Source organism: Neolamprologus multifasciatus, chromosome 3, assembly GCF_963576455.1.
Source record: "Neolamprologus multifasciatus chromosome 3, fNeoMul1.2, whole genome shotgun sequence".
Taxonomy (NCBI): domain Eukaryota; kingdom Metazoa; phylum Chordata; class Actinopteri; order Cichliformes; family Cichlidae; genus Neolamprologus; species Neolamprologus multifasciatus.
In genome coordinates, this window is record NC_140441.1 from 44,405,014 (window position 1) to 44,422,407 (window position 17,394).

The 17,394-nt window shown below is 39.5% G+C and overlaps 1 protein-coding gene across 4 annotated transcripts in view; it reads right to left on the bottom strand.

Annotated features, from left to right (window-relative positions):
• The window catches only part of adam19a (ADAM metallopeptidase domain 19a), a 95,136-nt gene that overhangs the window by 63,150 nt on the left and 14,592 nt on the right, over nucleotides 1-17,394 (bottom strand). For all 4 annotated transcript variants that reach the window (XM_085139711.1, XM_085139693.1, XM_085139684.1 and 1 more), the window contains one exon: nucleotides 9,236-9,312. Coding sequence is in view for 3 of the 4 variants with exons in the window: in XM_085139693.1 (XP_084995819.1) it covers nucleotides 9,236-9,312 (77 nt within the window). In the remaining variant the exon portion in view is untranslated. Of the gene's footprint in view, nucleotides 1-9,235; nucleotides 9,313-17,394 lie in introns of those variants that run through there.

Here is a 17,394-nt window from a genome sequence, read left to right on the forward strand (position 1 = left end):
ACATTCAATGAAAAACTTGCTGCTATGTTTAGCAACCTAAATGATAAAAAAGTGCAAATAATTTGTGGTGATTTTAATATAGATTTGCTAAACCCAAATGGACATCAGAAAACAACAGATTTCATAAATACAATGTATAGTAACTCCCTTTTCCCTGTAATTATAAAACCAAGTAGAATAACAATTGATACAGCTACATTGATAGATAATATATTCACAAATAAAATTGACCATGAAATAGTAGGTGGACTTCTTATAACTGATATAAGCGATCATCTTCCTGTTTTTGCAATTTTTCAAAATTATTTTTGGATTAAAACTAAACAAAAGAATCAAATATTTGATATGATACGACTTAGAACAACAAGAGCCATTGCTGCCCTCCAGGTGGACTTAAAGGAACACAATTGGAATGAGGTTTTTGCAAATGAAGATTCAAATAGTGCATATGATGTATTCTTATCAACTGTAATTTCACTATATGAAAAACATTGTCCTTTAATGAAAATCACTAGAAAGCATCACAGATCAAATAAGCCATGGATCACAAAGGGGATAGAAGATGCATGTAAAAAGAAAAATAATCTATATAAGAGATTCATAAAACAGAGGACAAAATATGCTGAAATAAAGTACAAGTTATATAAAAATAGATTAGTAAATATTATAAGAACAAGTAAGAAAGAATATTACCACAAATTATTGGAGCAAAGTAGAAGTAACACACAAGAAACATGGAGGATATTAAATAGTATAATCAAAAAGGGCTCAAAAAATAAGAATTATCCAGATTATTTTAAAAAAGATAAAGATATTGTGCTTGATAAAACTAAAGACATTGCAAATGAATTTAATGATTTCTTTGTAAATGTTGGCTTTAATTTAGCAAAAGAAATTCCAGAGTCAAGAAATAATAACGACCTAAATAAACATATTACTCAGAATGTGTCCTCCATGTTTATTGGTGCTGTAACTCATAGAGAAATATTTAACATTGTGAAGACATTTAAAAATAAAAAGTCCACTGACTGTTTTGGTATTGACATGATATTAGTTAAAAGTATTATAGAATATATAGTGCAACCTTTCGCATACATTTGTAATCTGTCCTTTCAAACTGGTGTATTTCCCTCACAAATGAAAATAGCAAAAGTTATTCCAATCCATAAAAACAGAGAGAGAAGTCAGTTTACCAATTATAGGCCAATATCACTGCTCCCACAGTTCTCAAAAATTTTAGAAAAGTTATTTGTTAATAGACTTGATAAATATATTGAGAAGCATAATCTCCTAAGTGATAACCAATATGGCTTTAGAGTGAAAAGGTCCACTTCGATGGCAGTGATGGAACTTGTAGAAGGGATATCTAATGCTATAGATAATAAGGAATATACTGTTGGTGTTTTTATAGACTTAAAAAAGGCGTTTGATACGATTGATCATTCTATATTAATGAATAAACTAGAGAGATATGGCATAAGAGGGTTAGCATACAAGTGGATGAAAAGTTACCTGGATGACAGATATCAATATGTCGAATTCAATAATGTAAAATCTAAGCAGTTGAAGGTAACTTGTGGTGTTCCTCAGGGCTCTGTGCTGGGCCCTAAATTATTTATATTATACATAAATGACATATGTAGCATTTCCAAACTGTTAAAATGTGTATTGTTTGCTGATGATACCACTCTGTATTGCTCAGGTAAAAACCGAGAACAGCTTCTGACTACAGCGGAAAAGGAGTTAAATATATTAAAAAACTGGTTTGATGTAAATAAGTTATCATTAAATATAAAGAAAACAAAATTGATTATTTTTGGCACTAGACAAATGAAAAATGTATCTAAAATCAGGGTTAATGGAATTGAAATTGAAAGAGTGTACGAAAATAAATTTCTTGGAGTGATAATTGATGATAAGCTGAGTTGGAAGTCTCATATAAACCATGTGAAAACAAAAATGTCAAAAACCATTGCTATTCTCTATAAAACAAAGCATGTCCTGAACAAAAAATCATTATACACACTCTATTGTACTCTGTTGCTTCCATATATGACTTACTGTCTGGAGATATGGGGTAATGCATATAAAACGAACACTCTTCCTATTTTCAAGTTGCAAAAAAGAGCTATAAGAATTATAAACCAATCAAACTATATAGAACCAACTAACATTTTGTTTATTAATCTGAATACCCTGAAATTTTATGATTTAGTTGAATATAAAATGGCACAGATAATGTATAAAGCACAAAATAACTTGCTTTGCCCCAGTACTCAGAAGGTGTTCAAAGTCAGAGAGAGTCAATATGACTTAAGGGGAACAGATTTCTTTAAAAAAAACAAGATAAGGACAAATATAAAGCAGAGATGTGTTTCTGTTAGAGGAGTTAACCTGTGGAATAGTTATGACAGTGATTTAGAAAGGTGTAGTTCATTTTCCTTGTTTAAAAATATGTTTAAAAATAGAGTATTAGAAAAATATATATATCAAGAATGAAAAGAGCAAAAAAAAAAACAAAAACAAAAAACAGAAAACCTCTTGATTCTTTTGCTTTGATGTAGTTACTTACTAAGGTGGTGGTGTTTTTTCTTGTTTGTTTGTTTGTTTGTTTTGTTTTTGCTTTGTTTGCCTTCTCTCACCCCAACCGGTCGCAGCAGATGGCCGCCCCTCCCTGAGCCGGGTTCTGCCGGAGGTTTCTTCCTGTTAAAAGGGAGTTTTTGCTTCCCACTGTCGCCAAAGTGCTTGCTCATAGGGGGTCATATGATTGTTGGGCTTTTCTCTCTGTATCTATGAAGCGCCTTGAGGCGACATTTGTTGTGATTTGGCGCTATATAAATGAAATTGAATTGAATTGAATTTTATTATTTGCTTCGAGCCCTGTGTACAGGAGCTGCATGCTAAAAGATCTTTTGTTAAAAGGGTTGGCGTAATAAGCAAATGCTTCAGCCAATACCTTTTGATTACCCTTGTCTCATGCTTTCTTGCTTTGTGGTAAATCTTTGTTCTGTCTTCACTGAGATATTTGAATGCTAATCAATAAACATATCAATATCAATATCAATATCAGTGCCGCAGTGTTGACAACTTAGCGTTTTCAAACCCCCTTAGTAACTTTTTTTCTAAAAAGCGACTAGCAACAAATCTGGCGACTTTTTCTGGTGTTATCGGGAGACTTATGACGACTTTTTGACGTGGAAACAAGTATCGCTCTTACTCTCAGTGGGGCTCACAGGCGGCAGATAGTCCTCACGCAGAAGTCCACCCGAGCTGCTGTCAGAGCAGGAGATGGTCACACCTATAGGTCCAAACTGCAAATAAATCGCGCATGAGCGAAGCTCCTGCTCCTGGCCTGACTGCAATGCAGTCAGTTCTTGTTTTACTCTTACTTTTTGTGGATCACAAGGTTTAAAACATAATAAACGAACTACATGTTGTGCAGTTAGTTTCCAAAACACGTTATTCATGGTTACATACAATTTTAGACTGATGTGAGCCAAAGTCTAGCATAGCCTGTAAAGTTATTGTGACGGACACATTTTATGAGTGAACTTGAGTTTAAGTGACTTACAGGTTTCTTTGAAAAATACTTTCTTACATCCAGGTTCTTCCTCTTTGCTGCCGTCCTCCTCTCCTCCTCGGAGCGCAGGCTTGCAGCTGCTAAAACTAAACAGAGCTCCCTGAAAGGCACAGCCAATCACATTGGCCATATTTGTCACATGACGTAGGACTCCAGTAGAGAACGTAATTTAACTCTTTCTGCTCCGCTGGGTGAATGAGACGCTAACAGATCTGGGGTTTTTTTCTTTACTCGAAGAGATCAAATTATTGGTGGGGACACGTCCCTTCCGTCCATGCCAAATCTACGCCCTTGCAAGCTCCTTTGACTACGATAACCTGGATGACTGAGAACCTTCACAGGCATAAGTTTAAGAATATAATCCACTCACTGTCATCATCTTCAATGCCCTGTACCAACATAGAGCAGAGCAGCTACCTGAACGCTACTCCAACGGAGGTCGATTATCTTGTTAAAAATTTTTATCTCCTCACTAGTACGACTCTGGATACTGTAGCTCCTGTGAAAACTAAGGCCTCAAAACATGTACCTGACTCCGTGGTATAATTCTCAAACACATAGCCTAAAGCAGATAACTCGTAAGCTGGAGAGGAAATGGCGTGTCACAAATTTAGAGGATCATCATTTAGCCTGGAGAAATTGTTTGTTGCTTTATAAGAAAGCCCTCCGCAAAGCCAGAACATCTTACTATTCTGAAGACCTTCTATGACTCTGTGGTGGCCTCAGCCATCTTTTACGGTGTGGTCTGCTGGGGTGGCAGCATCTCTGCCGAGGACAGAAAGAGACTGAACAGGCTGATCAGAAGGGCCAGCTCTGTTCTAGGATGCCCTCTGGACCCTGTGGAGGTTGTAAGTGACAGGAGAATGGTGGCTAAGCTGTCATCCCTGTTGGACAACATCTCCCACCCCATGCAGGAGACTGTGACAGCAATGAGCAGCTCCTTCAGTGGCTGCGGCACCCACGGTGTGGGACAGAGAGATTTCACAGGTCTTTCCTCCATACTGCTGTCAGACTCCAACTTCAAGACTTCAAACACACACATCCACACGTGCAATAACACTAAGTGCAATACTCTTTTCTGGCATCGTTGTATTTTTACTCAGTTGTATACAGCATTTGTATTCTATTTTTATCCTATTGTATATTTTATTCTATTTTATTCTACTGTATATAGTATTTTATTTTATTCTATTCTGTACAGTTGTGTACTGTATTTATTCTTATTATATTCTAATTTTTGCTTCATAACTTTTGCACTGTCCACTTCCTGCTGTGACAAAACAAATTTCCCACGAAAATAAGAATAACCCCAGGTTTCTCTTCAGCACTGTAGCCAGGCTGACAAAAAGTCAGAGCTCTGTTGAGCCAACCATCCCTTTAACGTTAACTAGTAATGACTTCATGAACTTCTTCACAAATAACATTTTTATCATTAGAGAAAAAATTACCAATAATCATCCCACAGATGTAATATTATCTACAGCTACTTTTAGTACCATTGATATTCAGTTAGACTCTTTTTCTCCAATTGATCTTTCTGAGTTAACTTCAATAATTACTTCCTCCAAACCATCAACGTGTCTTTTAGACCACATTCCTCACGGCTCAAAGAAGTCCTGCCATTAATTAATTCTTCGATCTTAAATATGATCAACCTATCTCTAATAATCGGCTATGTACCACAGGCCTTCAAGCTGGCCGTAGTTAAACCTTTACTCAAAAAGCATCTCTAGACCCAGCAGTCTTAGCTAATTATAGGCCAATCTCCAACCTTCCTTTCATATCAAAAATCCTTGAAAGAGTAGTTGTCAAACAGCTAACAGATCATCTGCAGAGGAATGGCTTATTTGAAGAGTTTCAGTCAGGTTTCAGAGTTCATCACAGCACAGAAACAGCTTTAGTGAAGGTTACAAATGATCTTCTTATGGCCTCTGACAGTGGACTCATCTCTGTGCTTGTCCTGCTAGACCTTAGTGCAGCGTTCAATACTGTCGACCATAATATCCTATTAGAGCAATTAGAACATGTTGTAGGTATTACAGGTACTGTGCTGCAGTGGTTTGTATCATATCTATCTAATAGACTCCAATTTGTACATGTAAATGGAGAGTCCTCTTCACACACTAAGGTCAATTATGGCGTTCCACAGGGTTCAGTGCTAGGACCAATTCATTTTACATTATACATACTTCCCCTAGGCAGTATCATTAGAAGACAGGGTGGGCCATTTATATGGAAACACCATAATAAAATGGGAATGGTTGGTGATATTAAAGTCCTTTTTGTGGCACATTAGTATATGTGAGAGGGCAAATCCCTCAAGATGGGTGGTGAGTTTCTCACCACTTATAAAATGTGTTCAATGTGCTGCCCATTGTGTTGGATTGTCAATACAACCCTCTTCTCCCACTCTTCACACACTGATAGCAACACCGCAGGAGAAATGCCAGCACAGGCATCCAGTATCCATAGTTTCAGGTGCTACACATCTCGTATCTTCACACCATAGACAATTGCCTTCAGATGACCCCAAAGATAAAAGTCTAAGGGGGTCAGATCTGGAGACCTTGGGGGCCATTCAACTGGTCCACGACGAGCAATCCACTTTCCAGGAAACTGTTCATCTAGGAATGCTCGGACCTGGCACCCATAATGTGGTGGTGCACCATCTTGCTGGAAAAACTCAGGGAATGTACCAGCTTCAGTGCATAAAGAGGGAAACACATCATCATGTAGCAATTTCAAATATCCAGTGGCCTTGAGGTTTCCATTGATGAAGAATGGACCCACTATCGTTGTACCCCATATACCACACCAAACCATCACTTTTGTTGTTCCAACAGTCTTGGAGGGATCCATCCAATGTGGGTTAGTGTCAGACCAATAGCGGTGGTTTTGTTTGTTAACTTCACCATTCACATAAAAGTTTGCCTCATCATTAAACAAAATCTTCTGCATGAACTGAGGGTCCTTCTCCAATTTTTGTTTTGCCCATTCTGCAAATTCTGTGCGCCGATCTGGGTCATCCTCGTTGAGATGCTGCAGTAGCTGGAGTTCGTAAGGGTGCATAAGAATAAAGTTACGATGAAACCAAGCAAACCATTGTTTTTCTTGTGACATTACCAATAAGTTTGATGTGTCACATAGCCCTCTTCCTATTTAAAAAACAAAAGTTGTAACCAAGATGGCCGACTTCTAAATGGCCAACATGGTCACCACCCATCTTGAGGAGTTTGCCCCCTCACATATAATGTGCCACAAACAGGACTTTAATATCACCAACCATTCCCATGTTATTACGGTGTATCCATATAAATGGCCCACCCTGTAATTCAAACCTCCTTTGTTGCCTGATCTTAGACTTTCTGTGCTGTGCTAGACAAGCATTTTCAGTGAAGTCAAACACCTTTTTTAAGAGTACTCTCATCTAGAATAGACTGTATGGGTCCTCTTCCCCCTTTAAAATCTGGTTCTCTGTATTTATTGATTGTAATGTGTAAAGCAGCCAGATATCCAGCCACTTATCCATTACATTCAATCACTGCTAAGGCAGATCTAAAGGTCCTAGCCAATTATTTTCTGTGTTCAGATTTTAGAGTTATCAAGGCTTTAATTTTATGTCTAGATCAGTGGTTCTCAAACTGTGATACACATATTACTGGTGGTATTTGGGCTCCCTGTAGTGGTAAGTGGGAAATCTAACCAAATTTTTCAGATTAAATAATAATCCATTCTGGAGGTATGCAAAGATCACACGAGAGTTCCCGAGGCTCTTCTGGGAGCTGGAGTCAACCAGAAGACATCTCCCCAAGCAAGTCCTCTATGAAAAGCAGCCTTTCCTTATTGCCAGTGGTCGCGGCCGCTACAGAGTGCTGGCGGGCTCATTTCAGCCTTAAAACTGCAAGTCGGCAGACAGTGCCACAGTGTTGACAACTCTCACTAGGATATCCAAACCGACATAATGTCCAGCAGCTTTTACAGCTGTGGCTCCAGAAAACATCAGCTGATACTAGAAATTAATATCAAATAAATTCTAACAACAGCTGATCAAGCTTAAACGTGCTGCTGTTGTTTAGCGCGACATCCGCTGGTTTCCTCGTTCTGGCGCAAAGTGGAAGATAAACAAACAAGAGAGAAAAGCCGATCAGCTGATCATTGATCAGTTTCATGATTTTAGTAGCAACAGGCGAGAGAGGGGGAGAGAATAAGAGAAGAGGCAGCTGTGCAGCAAAGACAGAATAGGCAGACAGAACCTGAAAATTGTGCTGAAAAGAGGTGAAAAAGTTAAAAAATTGTGCTGAAAAGAGGTGAAGCGTGCTATATCTTTTGGTGCTCATAACTTTTATACTTTTTCCAGATATTAAGCTTTTTATGCCATTTTTTTGGCCCATTTTAGCCCAGTGTGATCACCAGCTTTGCTTGCTGGGCTGAGCCATGTTTTTTCTCTGTACCCTCACCAATTTCACATCAAAACATAGGTATTTTCTATGGCTTTCAGAAAATGTCACTATCATTGTTGTGGGAGTTAGAGATTTTTGGAAAATCTCCTCAGAGCAACACAAAGTCTGAAAACTCTCCATAGAAGCTCAATGGACACTTTGTTCAAAATCAGCGCTGGAATTCTCCAATGAGACACATTTTCTAATTGTCATGTCTCCTTAACGAAGCAAAGTTAAGACATGAGGCTTGTGTCAATATATCTTCAGACACTCCTGACGCTCATGATTCAAGAATTTTTTTCTTACCTATTACCGTTTGGCCATGAATTACATTTGTTCGAGGGTAGGAAATTTCTGCCCGTGGAAATGCCCACATTAAGAAATAGATAAAATAGAAAACTGCCACTCCTCCACCAAGAACCTCATCTTCAGCCAGCATCGCCTCACTCAAAAGGCGACGGAAAAGGTGCTTCGACTTACAAAATTAATTTGTTCCAGAGGGTCTTTCGTAAGTCAAAATTTTTGTAAGTCGGGGTTCCACTGTATTTGTGTTAAATTATAGTATTTGTGCTAAATGGTAGTATTTGTGACAAATCATAGTACTTCTGCTATGTTATAGTATTTCTGCTAAATAATAGTATTTCTGCTATTTTGTAGTACTTTTGATAAATAAAAATCACACGGCATTCACACTGATTCCACTACACGGCATTCACAGTGCATTTTCGCAGGAAATGCAACCTTTTCTAGTTATTATTTGGTATTAAGACTAGTGTGCATCAGCACCAGACCGACAGAGGGTGTGATGGCAAGTCACAAGGAAAAATGAGTGCTGGTGAGGCAGTGTGTGTTGAGCACTGAAAAGGTAACCGTAGCTGGCTCCAGGTAGACTTCTTTCTGGCTAAGTCAAAGACACCTGAGCAACCAGAAGTAAAGGTAACTAGAGGCACTGGTGACAGCTGATATTGCTGGACCTCTGGAGTAGAATTCATTTGTGTTTACCAACAGCTAGAGTCATCAGAGCAAAAGACCACTAACAGGCCCATTAAATCTTAGTTGTCTAATTATTCAGATAATAAAACAAAGGCAAGCAAAAAAATATAAAATAAAACAGCTAGACAACAAATGGACAGCAGTCAACCAGATAGCACTGTGTACCAATAACATCAGAGGCAGAGGAGGGTATATGAGAGATTAGGCTGACATGAGAACTTACTGATTATGTTCCACTTGTAGCACCAGCTGGAGGTCACTGGACGAGAGCAAGATCTTTCCTCTGACTGGATATTCCTCCTGTAAGGTCATGATGAAAACTGGGTTAGCTCCAGGTGCTTTGGCTTTTTTTCACTATTCAAAGCCATGCCTATTCCCATATGGAAAAGAAATAATAAAAACATATATGATTTACTCATGAAAGTGGCCACTTTCATGAGTAAATCATATATAAATCATATAAGGCTTACATGATTTACTCATGAAAGTGGCCACTTTCTCATTACTTTCATATATTGTTTTAGTAAGTATCCAAAACATACAAGTTTCATTATATAATTTTTCAAGGGATCTTATATGTATTTTCACTCTTGTATGCTTTTCATACAAGTTTCATACAAGACAGATACAAACTTTATAAGATTTATATACATCTTTTCCATATGGGTTGGGTTAACTTCTGATTTTAAATCTACTATGAATTAGAGGTAGATAAAGTGCTTGAAGTTTATAGTGGTCAGTATGATTACAATAGTGCTATATGAATGAAAAAAGCATCTCTGATACATCTCTGATTGCTAGAACATGTTAGTAGCCTTGCCGGTGCATTTTGAATGGCTTGGAGGCGAGAGAGATGATTTGTCCAAGCTGGTAAACAGGGCATTACAATAATCTAAACGCAATGACACAAATGCATGAACATTTTTTCCAGTTCAGCTGAGGAGACCATATATCTCCTCAGCTGACCTGGCATTTTCTCCATCTTCTTGGAACTATAGGCCTTTGGAATTGATGTCACAATGCATTGTGGGAGCGCGGCGCCATTTTCCGGGTCAACAAATCAAAACAAACACACGGTGTTGGAACGACGAATACAAGAAAGATGCTTAAAAGCAGCTCAAAAGAGAATCAACTGTATAGAGACCAATTGCGTCCAGAGGCGAAGCGGCGGTACTTGCAGAAAATAGCGTGCATTGGAAATGTGGACCCGTATGAAATACGGCCGTGGAGTAGAAACCCTGAAGACCTACCGCTATTGACATAGCCTGACATATTCCGTACCTTGTCTGTGGAGTCAGCGCGTACAAGTCGTCATTCAAACAAAGGTAAGTCAGCTTGAGTACTGCGAGTGATGTGCATTTGATTTTCCCCCGAACATTCAAATTAGTGCAGCATAAATTCATTCATGAGGGGAAATTACAGTGAGAACATGTGGAGGCTCTGTTAGATGGAAAACATAGTGAGTTCTGTGCATTGATGTAACATTGTCCTGGAGGATTTAGTTATTCTTTATGGTTAAAGAAATTGCAATGATTTATTCATATTTATTATAAATAATTCTAATTATACATCTTGCTTCCATGTTTGTATCCTGTGTCACAAAAAATACATTTTATTTTAGTTTTATACATTGATTAATGACCTGCAGAATCTCCTTGTCATATTAAGTGATTCATAATTGTCACTTTATGCTTTCTCCATCTTTAAAGTGATTACATCCTTGCATTACATACTTTAGGTTCATTTTCTGCAGGCAGGTTTCTGAGAGATAACAGGCAGATTTAGAATATAACATGCAGCGTTCTAAAGATGGATACATCAAAAAAAATGAAAAATTACATGTGCTAACTTTCTAAACACTTTGTTACATTTATGATAAAGTAGATAAAACACATTTGTGTCAGCCTTGGCTCACTAGTTCTTGTCTTTAAATGAAGTGTGTGTTTCAGGTACTGCACTCACACTTGGCGGCGAAGAAAAACTCATGGCTCAAAGTGGTTTAATTCAAAAAATTATCTTTATTTTACATTTCCGGAAAAGGAGACTGAGCACACAGAGACACCAGCTCAAGTCTAAAGCAGCAGCAGCCAGCCTGATTATTATAGACTTCCTCTACACGTCACACACACTTTAAGTTTCGATCAAACACTCTGCTTAGTTTCACTTTCTGTCTGCACCTCATATGCTCTGCAAAAGCATGCAGTTTCCTGTCAGCCTACGACCTAGTTCTTTGTCACCTCTGGGCCTGGTTTATAAAGGCCTATACATAAAACAATATAATCAGCAAATAGACATTAAGAATATATATTAAATACATGACAACTTTCAAAGACTGAATGAACCAGCATTGCAGTCATGGGTCACTGTGAGCATCACAGGGAAGGTTGAAGCCGCCCACTGCACCTGTAAGGCCGGAGTCGCGGAGACCTGCAGCCATGTCACTGCTCTTCTGTTTAATGTAGAAGCAACAGTGCGGATCCGTGGCACAAGGACTGTTACAGATGAACATGCATACTGGGTTTTGCTGGGTAATATGACCAAGATACAGCCAGAGGTTGGTCATAACATAGACTTCTCCTCTTCAGCTGCCCAAAAAAAGGCTCTTGATAAAACATAAACAGACCATCTGTATTGAAAGGTAAAAGGAGCCGTCCTCAAAAAGGAAAAATCCCACCTTCTACTGTGGAGGAGTTGTCACTGCTATTGGATACTTTGCTGGAACACAGTAAAGCTGTGGGTCGTGGGAATGACCCATAATGTTTTATCTAGGGGTCTAGATTTATGCCTGAAGTGCACTGCCATGTAAATAATTTGCATTTACCGAATATGTAGTGACTGAGTACCACTGTTCAAAAGTGGAATAAAGAAACAAACTAATTTTTGCCTCTTTTTTTTAAAATTAAAACCACTTTATAGAACATCACATCAGTTACAGTGTAGAATCCAGTCATTTATAGTTTACAAATGACAAAATGTTTACACAAAATCATGACAGTGTTTACATGATGTCACCCACTACTAGCACTTTATTTACTGTATCTTTTGAAAAAAAATAAATACCGCTATTTATACAGCAAAAGACTTAAGAATATTTAACATGAGCAAGTTTAATTTTTCCCTGGTTTTACTACCACACTGTTCACCAAAACGCAGCAAACCTTCACCATCTTATACAGAAGAGTCACCTCTTCACCCTCACATGGAAGAAGTAATCTAATTGGCATGGTGGTATGTTTGAAGCAGGTCCCTTGTGTAGCGCTGGAACCCAGTCACGATGTGTTTCATCCATTTCATAGGCTGGTTTGCCTGCAATAATGCCAAATAATTAGCAACTCTATAAATAGAAGGTAGTTCTGCAAAATCACTCAGTTGGATGTTTCTTCTAATTTGCTGTGACCTCAGAGTGCATCGAAAATAAAACTAATAGGCTATAAAGAGTGATATGAACATATTTAGAACTTACCAGAATGAAAATGTCTGGAGCACCAACAGATATTTGGAGATAGAAGAGAACTGGATATCAGCTCGTCTCACAGCTGCTATCCAGACTAGACGCCTTCGTTTGGTATCATCCGATACACGAGCTGCCTCGTGTTGCTTCCAGGTTGGGAAAGAGTGAAAAGATAAACCATTTTCAAGCTTATTCTCTTGCCGGTCGTGCGATCAAACTGTGCAGCCGACCACACAGCAAATACGAACCATGGCTGTTGTGTGTGCCTTCGCTCTTTTTTCGCTTGCGCTTTGGACCCAGAAAATGGCGCATCAGGCCAAAATCTTTTCCACGCCCACCCCCGTGACATCACGCTCCAAAGCCCTAAATATACTTAGATAGGTTAATTGATTAATCCAAATTGCCCACAGGTGTGAATGTGGGAGTAAATGTGAGCGCGAATGGTTGTCAGCCTCTGTGTGTTAGCCCTGCGACAGAGTGGCGACCTGTCCAGGGTGTACCCCGCCTCTTGCCCTATGACAGCTGGGATAGGCTGCAGCGCCCCCTCTGACCCTGAAAAGGATAAGCGGAAGCGAATGGATGGATGGATAAAATTCCAACTATAGTGGGGGAGGGGAATCTGAACACCTCACTCAGGAGTAAACTAGACCCTGTGTCACTATATTCTCTTGCTAAACAACTTCAATTGGAAGATGCTCAAACATTAATAAGGGGGATTTCCAAGGACGATGGGTTCACACCAGGGACGTATGACTGATGAGAAAGAGTTTGGTAGGCTTTTGTGTGGCTACTAAAAACATGCAGTGGAAGACATTTAACTGGAAATGTGTCATTAGGTTTTTTATCACTCCACATGTGAAGAGTAAACTGCTTCAAATGCAACAGACCTGCTATGTCTTGGAATATGTCATTTACATAGATCTCACCTGTACCCACATCTTCTATGTTAGCATTGGCCACTCGTTAGTATGCTGGTTACGTGGGCCTGACTTATAATTTCATGGATAATTTTATTGTTCACTTGGGTTTCACCTTTGCATAATCATGAGCATTACAGTTTTTCCTAATTGTTTACACATATTTTCCGAAAGCATATTGTCAGAATTCAACACACAAATCAAAAAACACACACACAATGGGCAAAACCCTTCAATTCTCCTGCAAAATAAAGTCATCATATTGACTTACTGTAAGCCTTTTTATGTTCAGTGTAACACTTACTACAGACAGTACATAGGCCTACATGAGTGCATTGTAAAAGATTACAGAATGTTTGTATACAAAACTCACAAATACATGGTACCAAATATATTTTTACTGTATTCTCCCACAAAAACAATGTACAGTGTTCATCCCAACCAAAACAAAGTTGCGCATACCATCAGTGTTGGCCAAGTTACTTTGAAAAAGTAATTAATTATAGTTACTAGTTACTTCTTCAAAAAAGTAACTGAGTTACAATATTCTAAAAGTAATTAATTACTATTGCGTTACTTTAACCCTCTGGGGTCCAGGGTATAATTGGCCATTTTTTGCTACTTTTGATTCTCCCTCCACATTTCACCTTTAAAAACTATTTACTTTGCCTTGTTTGGTATCATCCTTTTCAGCACAACCTCACGTGTCTGAATTTACAGTCATGTTTTCATTTTGATATACTGTATTAACGCAATTGATCTAAAATCAGACAAAAAACATAAAATTAGAGTAGAAAAGGTTATATTTTTTACTGTAACAACCACAAACATGTTTAATGAATCATATTTCATAACTTAAAATGCAAATATAAATTGTCAATTTTAAAATCCTATGCACAAGTTTTGCAAACAACAAAGTTATTTGCATCCATTTACCTTTTACCTTGATTTTCTAAATAACCATTTCAAACTATTTACAGAACAATCAGCTGTTCTGCATTCAATAAGATGCCACACAAATTATTTGCGCCACTCCAAAAAATTAATTTCTGTCGACTATAAAAGATAATATCACAGCCTAATACCTGCAGGTCTGACAGCAGCAGGTGTATCACTCCTGTTTCTACTTGGAGACAGCAGTCGCCTCATTGTTCTGACACACAACACAAAACTATCCACAACACTACACACTAACTACACAAGACAACACATTAACTACACACTCAAACACGTTAAGCGTCACAAATCTCTCACATCGCAAAACTTGCTCTCCCTCTTTTTCTGCTCTCTCCCTCCCTCTCTCTCCCTCCGTCATTCCTAAAACTTCCGGTTTTGTTTTTTTGTTTTTTTTACTCATAAGCAGAGAGTGCTCGCTGTGGTGTCCTTAGACAGTAAACGTGTTAGTCCAATAATCACACAACTGGTATGTTAACTCCAACTTTAATGGTTGCCTTCTTTCGTTCCTCCACACAAGAAAAAACTGACACTCCAAAAACTCCTACTTCCCCTTCCCGCCTGCGCGTAGCCATGCCCCCCTTCACTGGACACTTGCGCAGTGGGACAGATACATCTTAACAAACGTGACAAAACTATTGAGGAAAAAAAGCCACGTATATATTGATTATCATGACTCTGGTTTTACGTGGCCTATCAACACAATTTAAAAACTGGTATATATCACCTTGTTGTTTTGTCTTTAAGTGGTCGTGTGATTGGCTTACCACGACTACTTTATCCTTTCACGGTCAAACAGCAGCACTCATCAACAGAGGAACCTACTGCATAAAGTTACAGTCAAAAAAAACAACTTTGCTGCATCCTCTCTTCTGTTTCAGTCTGCCAGAGCACCTCATTCACATCACAATCAACATGCTTGTGATGCAATATGCTCCCCACCCCAGTTACCTATAGCTGCACAAAGGGTACAATTGCCAGTACGTTGGTCAGGGATTTGGCCAGGGACATTGACCAGTTATGTTCCTGCCTCTCCACCTCCTTTTTGCCAGATTGAACCCTACTTCATCTATGGAAAATATATTCATGGGGCTTTTCTATGTAATCCAGTTCAAACACTCTCTATAAAAATAAGTGTGTACTGTAAGTGATGCAGAAAGACAGACTTATGAAATACTGTATTTACAGTATATGCACTCCACTGCAAGAGTACCATCTGTAACAATCTAGAATACAAACAGTAGGCCTATGGGCATAGAATTGTACTCAAAGAGTCGCTGCTGAAAGTATGTGTAGGTTACACTTGCACATACTGATATTGTAGATATCATATATATATATATATAAATATATATATAAATATATAGCTATATAAAACGAGATTGATATTACCAAGATAGATAGAAAGGTAGATAAATATGAGAAAGTAGCAGCTTAAGGCTGCAGCCGTATTGATGGAGTGATTATTCTTCTTCTTCGATACCCAACATCCACAATGACGGCGAAACAACTAGTAGCTCAGTGTTCCAACATTCGAAAGAAGGGACTGTTCTCACAGCTAGAGATTGACGAGGTACAACATAAATGCTACGGCAAGGAGGAGTCAGGACGCCAGGTCAGGGGGGAGATATCATCACCCCCACCTGAGATTGGGTACATAGCCCCAAGTGCGACAGGAGAAGGATCGTTGAGTGCGAGAGGAACTGACCTGAAAGATGGGATCATGCTTGAAACCTGGACCCCCCGTAGCTGGTTACCAAGATTACGTGAAGTACCCTCAGAAGGTCTGCTAGATGATGTTAATGCAGCACTACGGACGATACCTACAGCCACGATTACCGACACTAACAAGCTGATCTACAATACGGCAGCAGTGATCAGTGAGATGCTTGACTACAAGTTGAACAGCCACAAAGGGCAGTACCCTCCATGGAGAAGGAGGCTAGAGGGCAAGATCAAAGTAGCACGGAGGGAGGTTAGCCAACTAATGGAGTTGCAGAAAGGTGCATAAGAAATACAGCAAGCTGTCCATACCTGAGGCCTTGGAAACTGCCAAGCAAAGACTCACAGCCTTGGCCAGCCACTTGAAGAGGTACACCAGAGAGATAGAAGGCAGGAGAATAAACCAGCTGTTCTCCACAGAACCAGCAAAGGTGTACTCTCAGTGGCAAGGGAACAATAATAAGAGAACAGCACCACCAAGGCTGGAGACGGAGCAATACTGGAAGAGCATATGGGAGAAGGACGCAACCCATAACGGCAATGCTCAGTGGCTAGTGGATCTGAGGGCAGACCATAGCGACCTCCCTGAACAGGGTCCAGTAACCATCACAGTGGCAGATATCCAAGAAAGGGTCTCCAGTATGAAGAGTTGGACAGCACCAGGGCCCGACATGGTTCACGCCTACTGGCTGAAGAAGCTGACTGCACTCCACGAGCGTCTGGCAGCACAAATGAACCAGCTGCTAGTTAATGAGGGACACCCAGAATGGCTAACCGAAGGTCGGACGGTCCTGATCCCCAAGGACCCCAAGAAGGGACCAGTCCCCTCCAACTACCGACCAATAACCTGCCTCAGTACTACATGGAAGCTCCTGTCAGGCATCATATCGGCTAAGATGAACAGGCACATGGGTCAATACATGAGCGGGACACAGAAAGGAATTGGCAAGAATACCAGAGGCGCAAAACACCAGCTACTGGTAGACAGAACAGTCAGCCGAGACTGCAAGACCAGACTAACCAACCTGTGCACTGCCTGGATTGATTACAAGAAGGCCTATGACTCAATGCCCCACAGCTGGATACTGGAATATCTAGAATTGTACAAGATCAATGGGACCCTAAGAGCCTTCATCAGGAACTCAATGGGGATGTGGCGTACAGCACTAGAAGCCAACTCCAAGCCCATAGCACAAGTCACCATCAAGTGCGGGATCTACCAGGGAGATGCTCTGTCCCCACTGCTGTTCTGCATAGGCCTGAACCCCCTCAGTGAGATCATTAACAAGACTGGCTATGGATACCGACTACGGAACGGAGCAGTTGTCAGCCACCTCC